General features: G+C 39.7%; 1 protein-coding gene across 2 annotated transcripts in view; it reads left to right on the forward strand.

Moving 5' to 3' along the window:
* Positions 1 to 16,617, forward strand: part of EFCAB2 (EF-hand calcium binding domain 2) — a 30,658-nt gene extending 14,041 nt beyond the window's left edge. For both annotated transcript variants that reach the window (XM_027887300.1, XM_027887299.1), the window contains 6 exons: positions 4,964 to 5,048; positions 8,927 to 8,999; positions 13,091 to 13,182; positions 15,349 to 15,391; positions 15,492 to 15,558; positions 16,363 to 16,617. In XM_027887300.1, coding sequence (XP_027743101.1) covers positions 4,964 to 5,048; positions 8,927 to 8,999; positions 13,091 to 13,182; positions 15,349 to 15,391; positions 15,492 to 15,558; positions 16,363 to 16,499 — 497 coding nt within the window. In that variant the 3' untranslated portion in view covers positions 16,500 to 16,617. The remainder of the gene's footprint in view (positions 1 to 4,963; positions 5,049 to 8,926; positions 9,000 to 13,090; positions 13,183 to 15,348; positions 15,392 to 15,491; positions 15,559 to 16,362) is intronic.
* The last annotated feature ends 2,248 nt before the right edge of the window (positions 16,618 to 18,865 follow it).

An 18,865-nucleotide genomic window follows, 5' to 3' on the forward strand; every position in this document is an offset into this window, starting at 1 on the left:
ATTTTTAAGTCAGTCAAGCTCCCCACATTTAACATGAAGGCAATGCAAATGTTTGTGGCAGAAAAATTTAGGAAGTTGTATACTTTGCTTTGGATCTAGGAAAGAGAAGCAGTAGCGTAGGAACAACTTACGCTGATACCATCACCAAGAATTCATGTTATGACACAACACTGGCTTTCCCTTTTTGTTCTGGAAACACAGCACCTTGATAAAACTGATGAGATTATCTGAAAGTGTTTGAAATTTCACCTGTACAGGTGATGCTGAGTATTGTGACAGCTCTTTAATATCTTGACCTAGGTGATGGTCCAGTTAGAACTTACTTAAAATTCTGGTTAGATCTTGTAAGAGCTAATTAATAACCTCAGAGTTTGAATTATGAAGTCTCTTACTGTTGTGGTTTTTTCTTTTTCCTGCAAACATCAAAGACAAATCTCTTTTGGTTTTTAGTTCATCTCCTTCATCCTAAGAAGGGTGGTTATAGAGGCCTTATAGAAGAGTGTTGGAGCAGTGTGGGGAGGGTGGTTAAAAACAGTAACTTGGATCCATGAGCAGAAAGAGGAGGTTTACTGAAGCTGAGTGCAGATTGCAGGAGCCTATAAGACCCAGATTTTTTTAAATGACTGACTGCATAGACACATCTTCTTTTGTGTCCGTTGCCTTCTTAAAAATGTTACTTTTACATCATGGCAGTCTTTGTATTTCATTCCCAGTTCAACTGACAGGACCAAGGTCACTGGCCACTTATTTTGTTGAAATAGTGGTTAGTGGAAAAGAGAAGAAATGGTGCTGTAATGTATTGCCACTGATATGATTTTGTACTTTGTGCTGTTAGTGGATGGGAGATCTACAAAAGAGCTGTTGATAACAGCACTTTAAGTAAGACTGGAACAACAACATGTAAATGACTCTAAACTGTCCCCACTGAGTTGGGGTTACCTCGTTGTGTCCCTTGTTCTTTCAGACTGACTAGTTCCACAAGTCAGCCCCATGTGAGAAAGGATTCCTGTCAGCAGAGACCTCAGGAGTTTCCTCACACCTCCTTGTAACCATAATATGGTACCATGAAGAGAGGATGGAGTAATTAGTGAGGTGTCCACATACACAGAGGAGTTTAAATATAAAATTGACTATATTTATTAAAATATGCTTAGATTAATGTTTATAAAGATTAATGTTTCAGGTGTGTGAGCAGTAACACTAAGTAATAAAATCAGGTCCACTGGTGCTTCTACAAATCAGCCCTTAATTTTGCTCTTTACAAAGTGTGAAAGAGTTCCAGTAAATGTTAATAGGTTCATCAGGCAGCACAGAGACTAAATGTTTCCTTTGAGCAGCAGACAAATGCTGCTCCCCAGCATGTTAAGTGGTTGTTTAATGTTGGGCTACTTGTTCTTATGATAAGTCTTTTTTTCTCTTAAGTGAAAGGAAAGGTTAGGTTTTTGAACCATCAGATCAACTGGCCCAAGAAAGGAAAGACAGCAAGCTCATGCAGTTAAATGAATGGTAGAATTTAGCTAACTGTATCACCTAGAAATCCCCTTTTAAAATCCTCATTACTCAAGAGTCTGGCAGAGTCACATCCAGCTAATGGCTTCTGTTCCCTACAAAGACTCAAGTGTAGTCTTTGAAGAAGAAATGTCACAACCCAGGTAGCTGTGCTGCTTAAGGGCTGGCTTCAAGTGGGCCTCAGAGTGCTGGGCAATAGTGTGGGCAAGCTGAAGAGGAGCAGTTCAGTCTGAAAGAACCACCAGAATTGATCTGGGAGTCCCAGATCCCTGCCAGTCTTACTTAACTGACGGTGTCTAGAGCTCTATCTAGTTCACACTAAACAAACTGGGAAAATAACAAAAGATAATACAGGAAAGAAAACGGATTGCGAATACACTTTCAGTTGATGTGTATGAGAAGTAGATTTTAAGACATTTTGTCTCCTTTTTGCACGTGTGGTAGGAAGATAAATTAGAATGAGACAACAATGACAAATATCTGAAGCATTTTAGCAGCATAGAATTGGGAATAATATATCATCTCAACAGGGCTCATATGAGGAAATTAGTATTTGTAGGTATTGGAATCCTGTGTAGCATGGTATGTTTCGATATTTATTTATTTTAACAATTAGAAGCAGATAATTTTATCTTTGATATTGTGTATTGTTTTTCTTGTTAGTAGAATAGGCGAGTGAAATCTTTTATTCAATCAAGGTGTAAGTATTTCTGTCCTGAAAAATAGATAAAACATTGTTCCACAGAGCAACACGTAACTTTCACTGATCTACCCATGGTGCAGAGTCTCCTTGTACAGGAAGATTTCAGTACATTAGAGCATCACATCTGCTGAGTTAACTGCCTATCTGATCTCTTGAGCCCTTCTTGAAGGTGTAATTTTAAAACTTTACCCTTTTCTTATCCTAAAGCTGGAATCCGTCTTCTTTCCCCTCCCAAAGAGAGGTTTAGAGTGAATCACAGAAGTCTTCAGATAACTAGCTCTGCCGTCCTGAACTATGCTGAACATCTTTGCCTTTCATTCCTAGAGGGAAGATGAGAGATTTAGTCAGTAGCTTATTAGGTGTTTACTCATCTCCCCAGGAGTCTTTGAGAGGAATACAGTATATTATGTTTTCTTCCATGGATGTGGCTTTTAATCAACAACTTCCTCTGAGTTCTTGGAAGAAATATAGATTATCTGATACCTAGATTAAATCATCAAGTTCATTTCATTTCAGGACCTTTGTTTGTCAGGCCTCTTGAAACAGGTAAGATTAATGTACCCTCTTTTCATGGAGAAAAGCTTGAAAAGGCTGGATGTTTACATAGTTCCAGTACTTAAAATCTTCCCCTGCCTTCTCCTACCTAGTTTTTATTTCTACAGAAGACGTACACATCAAGACAGGAATTTAAAGCTATAAATTTTCCTCCAGGATTTCTCTGTTGCAAATCATAGTATACAGTTATAGGGCCTGATCTCAAGAACTAAACTCCAAGTCTACACTGAAGGCTAGATCCCAGACTCTTTGAAGTCACTGGAAAAAACCCTTAAAATTTAGTAGTTTAGGGACTTCTTTATGGGGAATCAGGCTCACTTGGATTGAACTGCGGGATTTTTTTAAAGAATTCAGTATACGTTTTACTGGCACTTAGGCCCAGAAAACGTAGGCATTACTGTCAAGCTAGGAAAAGAATACAGCTTGTCCTGTGTCTGGGGACTGGACAGGGCTCTTCTTCCTCAGTGAGTTCCAGTCTCCAGTCCATTGTACGAGTTCCTACCCATGCTTCCATCAGGGGAATAAAGTCCAAGGGAGGAATACAGGGTATATTCATACCTCTCTTCTCTTTACGTATTCTCTGGGGAGTTCAGTACCAAACACAGATGGAAAGCAGCAGGCAGCTGTAGTATTATAAGGGAATGCACCTCTCTGCTACATGAAGAAGAGGTTCCTTATAGCTGTTCAATCACTGCTGTACTGAAGAGTTTGCAGCCTGTGGTGAGCTGACCTTGGCAAGCTGTCAGGCACCCACCCAGCCTCTCTCTGCCCTCCTCAACAGCACACAGGGAGAAAATATGATGAAAAAAGCTCATGCGTCAAGATTAAGAGGGAGATCACAAAGCCAGTGTACCATTCAACTATGTTCAGTTCTGATACCCTTTGCCAGCAGAAAGATATTTCTGTCATGAGGGCAAGAAATCAAATGAAAAAATTGGATTGCACACTACAGTCCCAGGGATTCCCTAGTGTTGGGATTGTAGAAAACTAGGTATGAATTTGTTATGCCTGTAGAAAAAAGGTCCAGTGGCTTAATGTTGGTCAGAACTGCTCAACAAAACTTAACACCACATCAGCTAATGAAGAAAATAAATTGTGTACTAGAAGAGAACTGTGTTTTATTTATTATGTTGAAAATACAGAAGAGAAGTATGAAAATGAGTAAACAAGGGTCTCTCATACCAATCTAATTCTGACTGTCACTCAGATTTTCCTTGTGGCATTGCTGTGGAGGCTGGGGACTAGCTCAAAGAATGCTGCCTCATGAGCTGCTTTGCCAAATGGAGTTTGGGGTTGTATTTAGCCACAGGAACCAAAAGTTCAGCTCCATGTGATTTTGCTTCCCATATTCTCTCACCTAGAGTCAAACATTCATAAATAAACATTCAGTTCACTCTTTATTTACCCCAACTTTCTTACCAGGGAGATTTTCTTTTGAGACAGACCCTTTCCCTTTTTTACATTTTTCCTTCATAATTTATTTCCTGGTACTTAGCTTGCCCCAAGAATGCAATTTCTGGCTTATACAAGATATATCTGTGATAACTTGGGGTTCTTCTTCCCCTATTTCTTGAGATTGAAAAGAAAATGCAGCAAATTACTCCTTCCCCTTTGCGGAGATTGTCTTCTTTTCCAAACTGTTGTAATAAATTATTTACCATGAGCTGTATTCACTGTGCACATATTTTAGCCATCTCTTTATCCCTGGTTCTCAGCTTTTCATACATTATGACTAACTCAGTGGACATGAGAGCACTTATGTTTCCCTGGATGCAGGAACCTGGATGAAGTGACTCAGCCCTGTCTCAGGGCAAGCCCATGTTTGCCTTGCTCCTTCCACTGACACCGTGGCATCCAGGAAGGGCTCAGGCCTGTGGTCCAGCGGGAGCTGTGGCACACTCTGGGCAGCGTCCACACCTGGGCAGCCTGGTTGGTGATCATGCAGTTCAGGCGCACCATTGCCACCAGACTTGATGTGGCTGCAGAGCCACAGCAAGGCCATATTACTAATACAAAATGAGAGATTCGGCATTTAGAGTGGATTTTTTTTCAGAATAATTTCTGCTTTTTCGAAGTATCTTTCCTATCTGCCCCTTTATCAGTTTTGGTGCTTCTGCTGTTGCAAGTCTCAAAGTGGAAATGAATCAGTTGCAACAGCACAGTGAATGTTTCTTTTTCTTATGTTTCTCTTTGCAGATGGCAAAGTAGCTGACATTGAGAAAAAGATTAGAGAAGCTTTTGAGGTGTTTGACCGGGAAAGCAATAAAACTGTGGATGCCAGGTTTGTAAATATATTCACAAAGAAATATTACAGGGTCAAATATAGAGAAAAATAACTCTGGCCAGATCGGATAAGTATGTCTTTGCTGGTTTAATAGACATTTTGTATTGTTCACTGGTTGAAATTGGCTTGAGAGAGAAATACTGAGACTGGTGGTGCAATGGGGCAAGAGGAAGCTGCAGCTAGACAAGAGGTCTAAGGCCACAATTAGTGCTAGCAAATAAATCCCTGCTCTGATAGCTCATTTGGCACTACAGGACCTGGATCCCGTATGAAACTTCTTGCTTTTAGGATATTCCAGCACATCAAGGGGTGTCCCTGCCAGTGTGTGTCACAGGTACCTGCACTCGTAGGTGTTTTCAATGGAAATGCATCCTTCCTCTGGGGTAACATGGGAGATGGATATTGCTTTGCTGAGGAGGTGGTTTTAGGAGACTTGGGAGAAACTTGCCTATAATTTAGTTGTGTATAATTATAATGATAACAACAACAATAATAATATAAAAACTAACATAAAGATGGTCATACTTGATCACACCAAAAATCTCTTTAGCCTAGTACCCTCAGTTGAGCTACCAGTAGTTTCCTAGGGTAGGAATATAAGGAATTTACCAAATATGCAGTATTTCTTGTTGGTTTTGTACATCTGCTACATTACAATTTGAGTGGCCCCTGGTTTATTTTTTCTACCCTATGATAAATAGTGAACACTTGTTCTCTATTATTAAAAATTCCTTAATAATCTTAATTCTAGTATTTTTTAAAGTTTGAGTATTTGGCAGTGCTTCATAAACTTCATTTTAAAGTAAGTATTCCTAGACATAACTATGGCTTTTGTTATAAAATACATAAACCACATGTTTATGTCTCACAGAGCAGGTTGTTATAAGCTATTGTCATAAAAGCTTACTGGAGTAATTTTTCATATTTCCAATTACTACTTTCAAAAGAATATCACCAGAGCTTTTAGTTATAAACCAATTATTGAGCATAAACACTACAAAGGAGTCATTAAACATTCTTCATGAAGCCAAATTGGAAAATATCTTTAAATGTTCCAAACATCTTTTCTACATTCTAGAGCATAGGTGAGAGAGATGCAAAATATTTATGTGATTGTTTTAGCAATGCATGCTTACTAGTGCCTCTAAATTTAAGAAATTTCAGTACTTCATAGAAGGAATGATTTTTCAGCTATACTAGATAGGGGGAATTTCAGGACTATCTCCACACACAGTATAATTGCTGTTCCCTTGTTCACAGGGCTCTTTAGGGAAGAGTGATCTTACTTACCTCTCTTGTCCCATGCCCAGGGAGGTGCCTGATGCCCAGAGATGGAGCTGCCCCAGTGCCCCCCAGGTGCCCTGCTTCTGGATGGGCCCTGGCTGCCTGGCCCCCATGCAGAACCCCCACTGCTACCACCCCACAGCCCTGGGGAGCCCCTAGCCCTCACTGCATCATGGCATACTCATGGCTTATTTGTTTGCCATTTACATCTGCAGTCTTGGCTAAATAGCTGTACAACTTCCCACACTCCTCACTCTATTATATCTAGGATATACAGCTTGATGAAATGTAACAGCAATGAAATGATACAAATAGATCTTTAAAAAATGTATTCATCCAGACAGGAGACATCCAAAAGTCTATTTAACATAGTAAATGCACAATTTCATGTTAATTTTTATTGTAGTACAGTTAAAGACAAAGAATAACAGTTTATTGTTTAATTATTCCTGGGTTCATAGTGCAGGGCTGTATCACAATAACGGGATTATTAATGACCGATTATCTTGTATCAGAAGGTGGCAGCACAGCACAATTCTTAACCACAGTTGCAGACATATGAATATTATTGCCTGAAATATGAGATACCCATGAAAAACATGGAAAATTACACTGGCTCGACAGGCTAACACTGGCATTGCATGACTCCTAATGCAAATACAAATTAGTAAAAAATTAAGCATGAGGAAGATAGTATTGTTTCATGCTGCTTACAACATACTCTCAGTCAAGGACTTTGGTGATTTTGCAAATCTTGCCATTGAAAGTGTTACGTGTAGGGCGAAAACCATGACCCAAAATTTTATTGTGCCTGTGTTACAAAACTTGTATGATCATGAATTTGATTTTAGATGTCATTTTTGTATTCTAGAAACTACATGGGAGAAATTGCAGCTGCTGAACTAAGTGAGAGGAAGTGGCTGGGAGCAAAATACAGTTTCCTATCAGGGTCCTTTAAACTCTGTGTTATTTCCAAGTGGAACCTGACTTTTTTCACCACAGACACTTCAGACAACATCCTCATATTGGCATGCACGTAGGCTGCCAGATACAGCACCAGGAAGGCCAGATTTTGCAGACTCTTCTAGGCCTGGCTTACCTTAGTCACATCACAGTTTTGCTGGCTGTGAGAGAGGTGAGGCAGGAGGGTGATGGCAGCTTTACCATCTCTGGCGTCTGTGAGAGTAGAAATAGCGTGGGACAGGAAGGAGGCAGGATTTGTGTTGGGTGTTCCTCTGGGGGAGGCAAGGAATACTTAGAAATATCTTTTAGCTGGAAAAGGTGAGGGAGTGCAGGAGTGAGAACAACAAATGCAGTATATCCATACTAGATATAGGATGGATGAACAAGGATTATGCCTAAACGCCTGACCTCCCTGACACCAATGGCCATTTGCATCCACAAAGGCAGGGCTTCACCGAGTAATTTGAGTAGATGGCCTCATTTCATAACAACTGGATCTGTGGGATTGGGTTTTGTTTTGTAACTAGTTTTGTCCAGCCTTTTCCTCTCTTTTGTCTGTTGTAGTGCTTCTCAAATGTTTTCAGAATGGGAACTCCTTGGGACCTGTCTGAGGAAGTCAAAGACTTACAATTTTGCATGTACTTGGTGTGCCACATTCAGGGCCTTACTGTTACAAGATTTTACAAAAGTCACTGCGCTTTGTATCTACTATTTTTATAAGGCAATCTGATTTTTCCATCAAATGGAAAAATTCACCACTGGTCAAGATGAACAGATCACAGAGGTTTGGATCATGGGAACCACCTGCACTCTGAATAGATATTCAAATGTACTTAAATTTCTGTGTTGTTGAATTGGATTGGAAATCACAAGCAATAGTGATGCTTCTGTTATTCTGTTTTTAATCGTACTGTAAGTCTCACTAAAGCTTTTTTACAGCTTTGCATTACTTTTGTTTCTAATCTGTGATATTTTTCATCTTACTATTTTGAGGCATTGGCAGTTTGGTCAGATTTTTATTTAGAGCCTCAGAACAGCTGCACCAGGTTCAGCAGTAAATGCAAGCTATGAATATATTTGCAGCATAAACAGAGTGGTGATAAGCCACTTTGTTGTTCTGTTTGAGTGTTTCAGAGCACAGCAGGGACATAGCAGGGCTGTCTCCTTCCTGACCTTTTGTAATTGTTCTTTAATGCAGTTAGAATTTGTATCTTTATAGCATTTAATGTACACATTTTTTTTTTTTACCTTTCATCTCAGTATACTGCTTCCAAGTGTTTTTTTAACTCTATACATGTAGACTTTACTGAAATAAAGCTTAACAATTAGAGAGCAGCAGTTGAAAATTAACTTGCATGCAGCACTGCAACACAGTGGTAAAGAATTTTTTGGGAAAATCACAAGAACAATTACACTCTTCCAAAGAGCTCCAGAGTATTTAATGTCTGTAAAAATAGACATTGGTTACCGAAACATCATCTTAAAAGTCCACATGCAAATGCTTGTGCCTGCTTGTGGGCTTGTACATTGCGGATTCCTACATGCAAACTCTGAACTAGTATCTGGATTCTCCACAGAGACTCTTGTATTGCAGACTTATTGACAGAGATGTTCTTTCTTTCTTTCAGAGATATTGGTTGCATTGTCAGGTCGCTGGGTTGCTTCCCAAGTGAGGCAGAACTACGTGAATTGCTTGCAAAGGTAAATGCTTAGATCTTTTATATTTTTTTCAGTCTTAAACTTGCACAAGTTTGGCCCTTCTGCCTTGGTGAGTGGGAAACCTAAGTTCTGGAAGAGTCATGGAAGTGTTTGGGACAGACAGGCAATCTCTCAGGTTGCCCTGAAGCAAACCTTTAGGCTGGTGAAGTAACAATGCTGATGAGTAAAAATGAGGAGTATTTGACTCTCTATTACCCCAGAGGATCACTGTGCTAAGGTGGAGGAGCATTTATAGAGAATGGACAAAAATTAGTTTTGACTGATGAAAAAGAATGTCCTAAACCTCAGTCAGATTATGATCTCTAAACCCTGACCATCTCACTCCTCAGGACATGCAATGGACACGTGGTGTGTGATTAGGTAATAAAAATTAATTCTTGAGAAGATGTTTAATTCCAAAAATACACAGGGGGAAGGCAGGCCATTTTTTTTCACTAGTTATTGCTATCTTACAGCCAGACCTTTCAACTTTCTGCCCTTCATGAGGTCTCTCCCAGTCTTGAGATTTCTCAGTTATAGATAAGTAATCTTGATTACTTAAGCCTGTAAATCAGGCTTCAGGACATAAAACTCCACAAGACCTAGTAGTCCTCCCCTTCTCTCACTGATATGCAGTGGTAAGGAAATTCAATGACATTTCTCCACAGTATTTTCTTATACTAGTTTTTGTCTCCTTACCCCATGCTTGCAATAGAAAGGATGATGTGCTGGTGCATTGGCAGGGTATGGCTAATAGATGGGATGAAGAAGCGGGAAAAAGTCTTCAGATTCTTTTTGTAAATGGGCATGCTGCCTTAAGGAGTGGATGATGCTGGAGCTGAGAGGTGGGGTAAGGATTTTTCTCCTTTTCATGTGTAGGTCAGTATACTGAGAATTGATCGCTCTTACTGTTTTCTTCCTGCCCCAACAAAAATTGGATGGTTGCAGTAGTAGTCTCTCCTCAGTAGACTTGTCTGATCTCCTGTAGATCAGAATTTAGTGTGAGAAATCTTGTGCTAAGTCTTGTGAAAAATGACACAGCTGCTTCAGATGAGGAAGTGCAAAGAACCATCGGAGGAGAAAGCTCTTTTAACATGATACTGCAATCTGTCTGCTCTGGTTCTGTACTCTCAGTTCCAGATTGTCCCAGCTCCCACTGACAAACAAGGCAATATAGAACTTATGGTGCTTAATATAGATGATATTTTTAGTGTCCCATAGTAACTTTTCTTTACAGCAAATGAGCAGTGCAACTGACTCAACATACAGAATTGTGAAAAGGAAGGGGATACTTTGACAACCCCCTTCAGTTTCAGGAGAATCTGGAGAGTTTAAGGCCTGCCTCTGCCTTCCAAAGAGATTGGACTGTGTTTTCTTACTCGATTTTGAACATTACTGAAAATTTGAGATGAGTAATACATAACAAAGTACAATGCAAATCAGCCACAAGGCAAACAATTCTTGAGATAAAACACTGTAACATGTATGCAAATGTTGATTATAAGGATATTAAAGTACAAATACTGCAAGAAGAAAGAATATATTCAAGAGTAATGGTTAACCTTAAAGAACACTGAACTGGAAATCAAATATCAAAGAACAGTGCCTGTAAGTGAAATCTTGGCATAGGTTTAGTACTAGAAGAACACTGCCTTCTTGTAGAACCCTTCATATATTATGATAATCAGAAATATATCTTAGTTTGTATAAAATACCATTACAACTGACTGTGGTAATACCATTTCATCTTAATCTAGATAAAGTAAAAATTGTGTCCGTTAGCTGGTTTGTAACTAAGCTACTTCCCCAGTATTATTGCCCGTTGTAAACAGTGATTCATTTCTTTCTCACTACTTGTGCCTCTCAGTCGTCTGATCTTCCTGTTAGCCTTTAATTGTAGTTAAACTAGTGTATACTGCCATCAAATTATTCATATCTGTAAAATCAGCATTCATATAATTATGTTATCTCTATAACTTATCATTACTGTTTCCTAGATTGCCTTATACTCAGTGTTATACTTAATATCATATCTTTATGCCTACTTACAAGTTCAAGGTTGAATGATAAGCCTAGAGATGGTGAAAGCTAATCTAAGGGTCATTGCAGTGCCTGGAGTTCGGTACACTGCTCTGCCTGGATCACTCTGGAAGGCTTTTTTGTTTCTTTGTGACTCAAGTCCCCCAGTGTTATGTGGACAGAAATAGTATGGGTGTGAGAGTAGAGATACAAAACATAACGGGTGCCACAATACAATTGTTATGGGAGTTATGGATGCATCCAAAGGAAGGAAACAGAGCAAAGCTCACAGAGTGTGAACATGCAAATACAGTTATTGTGAAAAAAGGAGGAATTACAGAAGAAGGAAAACAATTAGAATGAGATGTAGAACAGGAGTGAACATGAGAAAGAGGATACATATACCTGCAAATCCCAATACTTAAAGATTTAGGCAAAGTTAATATATGCAATTTATCCACATATCAATCCAGTGTGAGAAATAGGATTGATTTTAACTGCTCAGGATGTTTCTGGACCTGTAGAGCCTCTGAAATGGAAGCTGTTTCTTCCATGTCAGAGGAAGCTGAGGTTGCTGATGTTGCTGATCACCTCCCAGGACTAGGTTTTGCAAAGTATTTTTTACATCTTTTCAATCAAGCAAGCAGTAACACACATGATTCTGTAATGGTAAAAGGTACCATTTGATACAGTACGAACGGCTTCATTTCCTTGCTAAAGATCCCCTCACTAGGCTCACCAAACAGAAGGGAATATGTTTTTTTACAAGCCAATTTCCACTCTAAAGCAAGAGGTAATGACTGTTTTCTCTTAGCACCCAAGCCCCTTCAAGAACACTGTAGAAGAGCACGCAGCAGCTCTCCTAAGCAAATGGAAGTATCGGGAACCACCCCAGCTCTGACCCAGCTCCCAGGAGGAAGATTCCATACTAAGTGTTTCCTGGCTCAGAAGATTTCAAATTAGTGCCTATTTGAGTTTTCCTTCAGTCTGAGCTGTGTCTCAGAGAGCCTAGCAAGGTGTTGATGCTGCCATGTGAGACCTCAAGGCGTGCATCCAGTTTCAACATAGATGGGAACAGGCTAGCTCCATTAACAGGGCTCCTTTTGGGATAAAAACTTGAAATTTTCAGGGAAGGGGTGCACCCTGATGACAGGGAGCAGTTTTTACCATGTTGCTTATCTCCTGTGGAAGTATAGGAATGAAGTGAGAATGCTGCTAGAAGTCCCTGATGTTTTGGGACTAATCTGTTAATTTGCTTGGGAGGCAAAAGGAAGGTTTTCTTTGTGTAGCATTTTATGGGCTGCTTTATGACTGTTTTGGACAGCCCTGACTCTGCCTGCCTGCCTCTCGGGTCCTGATGACTCTCTTTGGCTATGAAATGTGTAGAGGCAACAAATTCCATCCTTGAGATGTACTAGGCAGGGGCTATGTCCAAGCTAGCCCATTAAATATGCCCAGAAACATACGTGGGTGTTGAAGCCAGCTGGCATAGAGCAGCTTGTGTCTACCCTGGTAAATCTTTTATGCAGAGTGGCTGCACAACGTATTCTTCTGGGGAAAATCCCTTAAGGTCCCAGCCAGGATCTGCCGAGGGGAATGTTGGATGGCACAGGCCAAAATCATGCCAGGGAATGTGCTCATGGTTTGCTGTAACGTGTGGTCACATTACGCTGCTTGGGAATGTTCCAGATCCTGATAGACTTTACTAGTACGAATTCAGTCTGAATGTTGAAACCTCTGCTGAGTTATTGTGGAAGATAAGATCAGTTACATCGTGTCAGGTTCCTTTGCAGGAATGGTTTCAAAGCACAAGAGGGCAATCTTGAGTTGTTGGAAGTGTCTATAATAGCGGGCCTGTGTTTTCCCTGGGATATTATTTCTTCCTCGAATTTTCTTCTGTTTGATCACAAGCATTTCACTCAGATGTTGTGGTGCCCTGTGATATTAAAGACTTGATATAAATATTCAAAGTCTAACTCTGTAGTTTTAATGCAAGAACTACCCCAATTTTCAGTTTTTCTGTATTAGTTTGCTAATGAGTCATATACCCTGCAATAATTAAGTTTTATTTTTAGCTAGTAGAAAAAGAAGAAGAAGAAGAAGCAACCAGATTCATTCCTCTGGAAAAATTTCTTCCAGTGATGACAAAAGTACTACTCGACAAAAGGTAATGGAAAGTGAATTTTATGTGTCTGTAGTTTATTCCAGATTGACAGGGATGATTCTGAATAAATATATCGACAGAAATTCTATATAACCGGAAGTGACGCAGTCTTGTCTCGGGAAAAGGCACACAAGACAGCACTGAACACCTGCACAGCCCAAAAGCTGATCCAATTTATTTAACAAAATGGAGGGTTTTTATAGGGCGAGGGGGTGAACATTCTGGAAAAAGGGTGGAACTTGGGCGGAGCATGCAAATCTGCTTAACATCATTGGATGGAGGATTATGCATAAACATTAGGAGGTGGAAACTTGGGAGGAGAAAACTGGGGATAACCGGATTGGTCAATACCTCAGGGTAATCTGACCAATGGGAAGCTGTATCCAAGCCTGTCAGGCTGTCAGTCCATAAGGGAGAAAGGGAAAATGGAGGGAAGGCAACCTACGAATAGGTTTTATGTTCAACTAAACCACTGCAAACAGTTTCTTAGGTACATTGAGGTCCGTTGTTCATTTTCACAAGTTGGCTTTTCCATTCTTCAAAGGTAGTTTCACTGTCTTTAGCATCTTTCCATTTTCTGAATGCACCTTCCATATCTTCATAGACACCTTGATCTCCAACATGGAAGAAGTACAGATTTTATTTGTCATTTAAGCTCACTTTACATTAGCTAGATAGACTTTGTTTCAAAATTACTTTGTCCACATAAAATTATGTTTTACTGATGATATAAATATCATGAATTGTGATAACAAGTAGCTTTTGTATTTTTAATGGGAATCAGAATTAACTTGCTGTTGAACATTTTTTGTGTATCTAAAGTGTTTTGGATGCAAATTAAGGTCATAACTATTACTTTCTCTGAACATATGGGTTACGGTTACTGAGAAGCACAGTCTGTTACGGTATTTTAAATAACTCATGTAAACCAGCTTCATATTCATGTCTCAAAGTGACAGCCAGGTACAGCTGAATGTATACAACTAGCACTCTAAAAGATTGCTGACCTAAAAGTCTCAAACAAAACCACTGTTCATTATACAAAGGTGCATGGAAGTCTTTGCATGTACACAGGAACTTGTGCTATTTTGACATTTGCACATAAGCAAGATTACTTACAGGGAGTTTATCTTTCCTTGTAAAGATGGTAGTGAAGGCTTTTGAAAAACTCAGTCTTGTCCAATACCAAGGAGTTATTTTCCACACAGGGAGCCTTTGGTAGGAGGGCGTTCTAGACATGAAATAGCTGTGGCTCCACACTGATGTTCACCCTTTCACACAATGATGCCTTGCTTCTCTGGGCTCTCTTCTCCTCCTCCACAACCTCTCCACACAAACATACACACACACAGAAAACACCTACATGCTTTCCCCAGGCTAGTTCAGGCTTGTCAAGACCCACTTTATCTTTTGGGGCACTCTGTCCATGGTTCACTTATCCAAGGGTACATGAGATTTGGATCATAAAAACCAAGACTACTTCTTAGAACGTTTGATTTTTAGTTACTAAAAGACTGAGGCGGGTCTGGACAAAGCAATGAAGCAGTTAGAATCTCCCTGGATTCAGCTTCTGTTTAGTATTCTGGGGGGTTGGTGAGAGTCTGCTGGGATGTGGAAGCTCTCAGTTGCTGCACAGAGCCTCTTTTCCATCTCTGAAATCAAGCACGCATATGCATGCACACATGTGCCCAGTTCTCCCATCTCTCTGAAATTGTTAGTGACAGACCTTTTCTTTTAAAGCTACCAGCCTCCTTTGCTCATCATCGACTCATTAGACTGCCCAAGTCCCACAGGTGATCTGTTGCCTAGCTACCAGTGTACCTGGACAAAACTTTGTTTTCTTGGTTTGGCCATCTTCCGTGCAGTGCATTGGCTATGTGGGTGATTCAGCTGTTACTGACTCCTGCTAACCCACTCAGCCAGCCCAGACATGCAGAAGCCATTCTTCTGGCTCCTCAGCACAAGGGAAGTTAAACAGTAGTACAACAAAAGACAAAAGAGTTAAATATGTGGACAGTTCCAAAAAGTCTGGCTGGAATTAAATGTTTGATAGAAAAACTTGTCAGTAGTCACAGAAAAGTAAGTTTTTCTTTTCCATTAGTACTTGTGTTTTGATATTTCAGAACATTGGCAAACAGTAACTTAACTTTTCTGATTCAATGGTTTCAGCTACTGGCCTATTCGAGAAGATGTTCTTCTACATGCATTTGAGGTCTGTAACTAAATATTCAAGTACCTTGTTGCTGGGAAGAAGTTGCTGCTTCTTGATACAGTATGGTTAAAACTACAAGTTTTATTCTTTTTCTTTAAAGGCCTTGGATGAGAATAAATGTGGATATATTACTAAAGAGGACCTGGTCAAATATTTGACTGAAGAAGGTAACATGACTTCTGTAATATCAGTATTTAAGTAAAAAGCATTACATGTGTATATAGCACTTTGAGGTCCTTAGTCAGCGTGCCAAAACCTGCGGGTTTTTGTCTTCAAAATCTCTGATCTTCCTAAGGTTGTGACCCTTTTTCTGTCCTCCTGTAAAATTGTAGCTTAGATTTGCAGATGTTTCAGGTAGTTTCAGTGCTCATTCATTCTTCCATTATCTTGATCTTAATTCTAGAGCCATACACAAACCAAGAGATTCAAGGGCAAGATTGAAGTTGTACATCCTGTAATCCTCAATATCCCTTGAAGAGCCTGCTTTTCTTGCATGGCTGACTCATGCCCGCCTGCCTCAAGTACAAACCCTCAGATGTTAACCTGGTTCTCAAAGAGGGATGATGTGGGCCAGGAGCTCCTAAAAGAGAAAAACGAGAGGTCTTTCATGATGTAAATAGAAGTGCAAGGATAGCCAAATGAGAGATCACAATAATGTGCACATTAGAAAAATTCCTTTTGACAAAAATGGTTGTTTCAAAATCCCCGCGGCAGAGAGGAATAGGCTGTTTTGGTGTCTGTGAACTAGAAGATCAGAAGATCCAGATCCTTTGCCTCCTTTCCCTTAGAACGGCTCACTTGGTGTGCAGGACTTATATTGGCAAAAGTGAAGGAATCAGATCCTTAGTTTTTCTCCTTTTCTTCTCTATGTGAGAACCAAAAGGAGATTCTTTCAAGGGAAAAGCAGTATAATTTGCTAATCCTGGAAAGAATACTTACCAAACAAAGTGTTATTCTCTGCTGTCTTTCAGGTGAGCCCTTTACTCAGGAAGAAATGGAAGAAATGCTCTCTGTTGCTCTGGATCCAGAAACAGATACTCTTCACTACAGAGACTACCTTTCAAAGTTGGTAGTAGATGAAGCTAAGATCTTCCCCTTTCATGTTTGAGATGCCTCTTGGTAACAACAGTGAGCTTGGCAGATAGTTGAAATGTGTATTTTTAAGTATAACAAATCTCAGCTTGTGACTTGATGCTTATAATTAAAATAAAATCTGTGAAGTTATATTTCTTTGGGTTCTGTGTATATATATATATATATATATATATATATATAAATATATTCACACCTGGCAAAAGAGCTCTTGACAGAAATATTGTGTAAGGTCTGGAAAAGAGATCATGGAATTTGGTTGGAAAATAACAGGAAAAATAATGTTAATTGAGTCAAGAAATTACTTTACAATTGCTTTTGAAAAAATAGTGGAAAATGAGACCTATGGAAGCAGGTAACAAGTAGGTAAGTGAGTATCTTAAGGTGAGTAATACTAGTAAGATAAAGCTTTTATATTTAAATGTAATTCTTGTTTGTATTTAGCTAGTCAGACACCAGGTAGGGTACACCTTTTGAAATAATGTAATAGCTCAAATAAGCTGTCTGTAATTTCTAGTTGTTTTCAAATATTTTTGTTTTGTTTACCATAAGCAATTGAACTGGACCAGTTAGTTCCATTTTATGTAACTAACCTACTGACATATGCTTCCATATTTTTTCCTTCCATTTTAAACGTGCAGCTAAGACTCCAACCATTGCCATAGTCAAGTTTACAGACAAAGTAATCCTTGAGAACATTACTGTAGGCAATAAACAGAAGTTCCCCTTTCAGAGCCAGTTTGAAAGTCAGTAACTTCAAGTCTTCAAAACTTAGGATCACAGGAAGGGAATTTGATTTTCATGAACTGATGAAGCACCATTTTTTGAAAGATGTTACTGTAGAATAGGTGTCTCAGCTTTCCTTGCTGGCAGACTACAACAGACCTCACAGCTCTTCTCACTTCTAGTTTAATAATTTTCTTGACTGTTACTGTACTTCTGTTCCTTAACTTGAGTTCAAGTTCCTTCCCGTTGAGCTCTTGCCTTGTACATCATCTTCTAACAAGTGGCCAGCAGTTGCCCTCAATTGATGAGGTCTCAGTTTGTAGAAGATTCTGTGGTCTGGTCCTCAAGGGCACCATCTTACACTTTGTACTCCACACCTTCCACCCCATTTGTTTTTCTACTCTCTATGAATTTTGCTTTCCTCCTGTACTGTGTCCTACCACTCCTCTGTCTTAATTGCATATCCCAGCTCTGTGTCATCCACAGACCCACAGCTGATGAAATCTGGGGAAAAACTGACACACAGAGGCACTGAGTGCCTTACCCTTCTCATGCCCGTCTAATGGCAGGGCTGAGACTCCTCCTCATGTCAGGTCTTTTGCTTTACCCATTTGTTTCCCTTGAGCTGGAAGTTCAGATGAGCTGTTCTCGTGTACAGCTGCAAGGGAACTGCTGTGCTTCACGAGGAAGAAGTTGGCATGATCTAAATGTGGTGATGGAAGCAGTCTGAAAGAGACCATTTTTTAATTCCGTTTTTTCTTCTCTATCCCAAGTTGTCTTTCACTGATATTTTCTTAAACAGCAGGGCAATGAAGAGTTAATGCAAGTAGACAACATCTGTCTAGTTCTAAGCTGGGTTTCCATTTGGAAAACACTGTTGCACTGGTCCAAAGACTCTGGGATGCACTCTGATTAACACATTTACTGTGTGTTTCACTTCACTGTCAGAAAGAATGAAAAACAAAGGCAATCGCTGGTGTTATACTGGTTGAAGATAGAAGTTTTTGAAGATTAAAGCAAGAGCAATAAAGACCCGTTATTAGCCTTGTTCAGGCTCTCTTAGGAAGCTGAAATTATTTTCCCTAGATGAATTCTTCTTCCATTTGATATACAGTGTGTTATATTGGATTTCTGACCCAGCCGGCGGGAGTACAAGTTTCATTTGTATTCTGCAATCTTTGAGTCCTTGTCAGCCTCATCTGTGATGTCAGTGGGAAGATGCTTATTTCAGGATGGATGTCATCTCCTAGCTCCCAATGCTCCACAGAGAGCACAATTTGTTTCTGTTGGTGCTGCCCCAGAGGCCACCTCAGCTGATGCTGTGTCAAATCAGGATACCCATGTACAACACAGTTACAATTCATAGTGCAGACAGGTTCTTAACATACATCCTTTTATGATATATATATTTTTTTAACCTACAGTCCTCAAATGCAAGAGAAGAGGGTATTCTGGCAAATGATTGTGTCTGAATTTATCATCTAGCATCTCCTCCAGCCTTGTCTTCTTATACCTGTCCCCAAGAAAGATACGTGCAAACAGGACAGACAAAAGCAAGTTGCAGTCTTCTCTTTGGGCATACACAAGCATATTCCATTGCCTAGAGAGTTTCCAAACTGGGGGTGAAAGAATTGTCAAGAACTAATCCCAGGCTCT

Source organism: Empidonax traillii, unplaced genomic scaffold, assembly GCF_003031625.1.
Source record: "Empidonax traillii isolate 1590-97213 ecotype Southwest subspecies unplaced genomic scaffold, ASM303162v1 scaffold206:size1282135, whole genome shotgun sequence".
Taxonomy (NCBI): Eukaryota; Metazoa; Chordata; class Aves; order Passeriformes; family Tyrannidae; genus Empidonax; species Empidonax traillii.